At 35.2% G+C, this 4,347-nt stretch overlaps 2 protein-coding genes across 3 annotated transcripts in view; both read right to left on the bottom strand.

The window, feature by feature from the left end:
* LOC107710418 (solute carrier family 22 member 3-like) overlaps positions 1 to 600 on the bottom strand; it is a 4,434-nt gene extending 3,834 nt beyond the window's left edge. The window contains exon 1 of the mRNA XM_016515186.1: positions 356 to 600. Within this exon, the coding sequence (XP_016370672.1) occupies positions 356 to 499 (144 nt within the window). The 5' untranslated portion in view covers positions 500 to 600. The remainder of the gene's footprint in view (positions 1 to 355) is intronic.
* Positions 601 to 1,901: 1,301 nt separating this feature from the next.
* The window catches only part of LOC107710422 (beta-taxilin-like), a 9,299-nt gene continuing 6,853 nt past the window's right edge, over positions 1,902 to 4,347 (bottom strand). Inside the window, exons 9-10 of one of the 2 annotated variants that reach the window (XM_016515191.1) lie at positions 2,809 to 2,904; positions 1,902 to 2,480 (exon numbers count right to left, since the gene is read on the bottom strand). In XM_016515191.1, coding sequence (XP_016370677.1) covers positions 1,941 to 2,480; positions 2,809 to 2,904 — 636 coding nt within the window. In that variant the 3' untranslated portion in view covers positions 1,902 to 1,940. The remainder of the gene's footprint in view (positions 2,481 to 2,808; positions 2,905 to 4,347) is intronic. The other variant, XM_016515190.1, reaches the window with a different exon arrangement.

The raw sequence follows: 4,347 nt of genomic DNA, 5'->3' as shown, positions 1-4,347 counted from the left end.
TTTATTTGAATGTTCGCCGGTTCCCGCCTCCTTCTTCCCGATCTACAAACAACGTTACAATATACATGCATGTGTTTGTTTTTATATATACATAACAAATATACACAGTACACATACATATATTATGTAAACAAAAACTTTAATTTTGGATGTGATTAATCGTTTGACAGCACCAGAGCTGTCCTCAAGTTTAAACCAGTTACATTCTAAAGCCTGCAAACCCAAAGCAAGCAAGTGCATGTTAATGATTTGTTACTTTCACTTCAGCTTGAAGTGAAGTCTGAAGTCAAAGCTGGTACAATAACAACTCTCACCTCTGCTACAATGGTGCTCCGGTGCTCATTAAAGGTGGTCAGTGGTCTGGTGTGTATCCCAAGAATACAACTCCTATTAGCAGAAATGCGAGTAGCAAAATAGGCAAAGACCCTAGGAGAGAGATTCTCTTCTGATACAACCCGAAGTCACCAGCGTGTTGCAGAAGTTCGTCAAAATTAGACATCTTTATGAGGGTTGGTGGAAGCGGTTTCTATAGTAAGCCCCGTTTTTATCATGCAGACTGTTGTTGACACTTCAGTTTGGACGTTTGGTGTGGTTTACCGCAGATACTTCAGATTAAGTCACGCATGAGCATTTAAAGGGCTGCGGAGGTGGAGTTATGAACCTGTTCAAAGTTCCTCCGCGTCGGTCATTGTGAGGAAAGTTACAACAGCCAGAACTGATTTGAGATGTCTGAAACCTGTGTAAAGTGTTAAAGAAAGGTGACGTGTGAGATTTTTTTAAATACTAGATATAAAATGTGCCTTTTACCTGACAGATATCAATCAAACAGTTGTCGTGAGGAAGCAGCTGACTCTGTGTTACGACCGTTACGACACACTCTGGATACAGAGCAGCAGCCCGCGTTTTTTAGCGAATCACAAGAACGCGTTCGCGTTTGCTGTGATCGGATTGGCTGGCATATATTTGGAGGCGGGGCTTTGGCATGTAATTGGCTGAAATTACTTATATAGCAGTGTTTAGAGACTGTAAAAAAATACATATAGCTAAAAATTGCCAAGACACTTTTGCGTTCTTGACCACTTTTTAGACCAAATGTGCCACTCCCAAAAAAGCAATTAAGTAACCTTCCATAACAAAATGAAATTACATAATTTAGGAATCTTGTAAATCCAGTTAAACAAATTAACAGTAGGCTACTTGTTTGTAGTTTCACCATAGAGACCAACACCCACAATAATCACAATGAATAATTAATTCCTTGCATAACTGTCAAATCCTGAGGTAATTCTCCCGTTTTTACATAGTAGCTCCAACGTTCTTTAGAAACTTGATTAATTCATTTAGAGAATGATTTAGAGAATGTAATTTTGTTGTCAGTTTTGCGTCTTTTTTCTATTTAAGACCTCTAAAATGATTTGACCAATTAAAAGTTTTATTCAAAATCAAAGCAACCCTACGATCTATGATTTACAATTTTTGGATAATGTTTATACATCTGCTTTGGCCCTAATACTTTGTTACTGGTCCTTGTACCATAATACACTACTTCACATGGGTTTCTAATTATACTCACCAATGTTCATCCACAGGTTCTCATCTGCCAACTCGAAAAACAATTTCACAAAAATATGAATGAAATTGGAAATAATTGGCTGTAGGCTTTAGCTTGAGTAATTAACACTATATCAAAAATAAAAAGCAGATAAATGATTACGTATCTATTATTTCCAACAGTTGCAATAAAGTTTCTCCAAATGTATGCACCGTATATAACCATTTTTTGTATAACCTCACGTCTTTTATAATGACATGTATCATAATAAAATACATAATACTACATGAATGCATGGTGTCAAAGTTCAAACAAGCGCGATACACATGGACGTATTTGTATAAAGTTTATTTGTGAATGTGACAAACTGACATTGAGATCAGTCTGTCTAATCAACCGACTGCATGTCTTTGTCTCTGAGCTCTTGATGTTCTTCAGACATTGTGTCTGTGATGGTCTCCTCTGTGAAGCTGAACTCCGTGTCAACCTGTTGCTCACCCTGAGCGTCGTCTGTGCTCTCAACGCAGCTGTTTGAGTCCTCGTAGGCCTCTGGCGGCAGGTGGCGGTGGATGGTGAACGCTGTCGAGAGTTCCTGTAGCCGAGCTTTCTCTGCCTTCAGGTTGGCAAGCTCTTTGGTCAGCGGCGTCGCATCTGCGGGAGACTTACAGGTTGGTTCAATGGGGGTGTTTGCATCTTGACTGACCGCTTCTGTTGAGACTGTCACTTCCTCTTTAGTTACTGCCACTTCCTCTGGAGTTTCCTCAGTAGTGACTGGCTCGGTAGCAGCCGAGTCTTCGGCTCCAGGCTGTTGGGACCCGTTGAGCTTCTGATACAGGGTTTTCCTCTCGTCCTGAAGCGCTCTACACAGATTCTCCAGTTTCTGGGTCTTCAGGGTGATGAGTTCAAACCCCTTCTCCTTCAGCGCTTTCTGCGTGAGAAAATCTTGATCATATTTAATCTGTATCTCCTATAAAGACTCAGCAGCACTATTTGGGTGAAGATTCATTCTCTTAATTCTCATAGATAGTTGATAAATTCTTAAAAATGAAGGTTCTTTGTTGGCATCTATGGTTCAATGAAGAACCTTTAACATCCATGGAGTTTCTTTACAGTGGAAAAAGTTTCTTTAGATTATTAAATGGTTAAAAAGGGTTCTTTTAAGAACTATTTACTAAAAGGTTCTTTGGAGAACCTGATATGGTTAACTGATTTCAACAATATTGATGTATGATTGATATATAACCTGAGCAACTTACATCTGCAACCATATCAATGAGAGCTTTATTGCAGCCATCAAAACGGGATTTCCAGGCCACTGCCTCCTTCTCCAACTTCTTCATCTTCTTTGCCATCTGTAAGACAAATCAACATCTTACCATGTACGACAGACTGCAAGCTGCTTAGTGTTTTTTTAGTATTTCTTATCAAGTCAAGTCACCTTTATTTATACAGCACTTTTAACAATACAGATTGTGTCAAAGCAGTTTTACAGTATTAAATAGGAAAAATAGTGTGTAATAATACAAAAGGACAACAGTAAACACTCAATTTCAGTTAAAGTCAGTTCATCTTCTTATGTAGTATCATATTTTCACATTTCACATCATATTTTTATTCATATTTTGAACTGGCTTTTATTTTAAATTTCCAGTTTTCTTTTTAATTTTAGGTTATAGTTTTAGGAAGTTTGTTGTATGCTTTTGTCATATTATTATTATTTTAAATATTACTGTTTAGGCTTAATTTAATTTTTAATTCAGTTATAGTTTAGTTTTAGTCTATTCATTTCCAGTTAGTAATTTTAGTGCTTCAGCTTAAACGTAGGCAACATTTCTAATTTGTGACCCTGGACCACAAAACCAGTCATAAGGGTCAATTTTTCGAAATTGAGATTTATACATCATCTGAAAGCTGAATAAATAAGCTTTTTTTTTTCAAATAAGTTTGTTAGGATAAGACAATATTTGGCTGAGATACAACTATTTGAAAATCTGGAATCTGAGGGTGCAAAAAATCAAAATATTGAGAAAATCGCCTTTAAAGTTGTCCAAATGAAGTTCTTAGCAATGCATATTACTAATCAAAAATTAAGTTTTAATATATTTACAGTAGGAAATGTACAAAATATCTTCATGGAACATGATCTTTACTTAATATCCTAATGATTTTTGGCATAAAAGAAAAATCAATCATTTTGACCCATACAATGTATTTTTGGCTATTTCTACAAATATACCCCAGCGACTTAAGACTGGTTTTGTGCTCCAGGGTCACATTTGTGTTTAGTTTTAAGTTTTTAACCTAATTAATTTAAGATTTATTTCAGTTTATTTATTTTAATTAACAGAATTCAGAATTTAAATGTTTTAATTAACAGAAAGGGTTTTATTTTATTTTATTTTTATATATTACTATTTAGGTTTAATTTATTTCTATTTCAGTTTTAGTTTCAGTTTTAGATATATTCATTTCCAGTTAGTAATTTTACTGCTTCAGCTTAAACTTATTTTAGTTAGTTGCCAATGCAACATTTCTCATTTTCCTTTAGTTTAAGATTTTCAGCAAATTTATTTTCAGATTTATTATTTATTTCAATTTACAAAAATGTTTTTAATAGTGTAAGTCTTAGCCACCAATAATAACCCTGATTAAACAAGCTAGAAATTAACCCTAATGTTCTGTTCTGGGTCTGAGAGACACACTAAACATTGATGCATTTAATGTGAGACTCTAAACAAGTTTCGACACATTTGAAAGGTTTTCCATATTGGACCTAACCACATTTCTGAAAAGTA

Source organism: Sinocyclocheilus rhinocerous, unplaced genomic scaffold (assembly GCF_001515625.1).
Source record: "Sinocyclocheilus rhinocerous isolate Xijiao unplaced genomic scaffold, SAMN03320098_v1.1 scaffold927, whole genome shotgun sequence".
Lineage (NCBI taxonomy): Eukaryota > Metazoa > Chordata > Actinopteri > Cypriniformes > Cyprinidae > Sinocyclocheilus > Sinocyclocheilus rhinocerous.
Note: the sequence above shows the minus strand (reverse complement) of the source record. Positions and strands in the feature narration are given on the sequence as shown.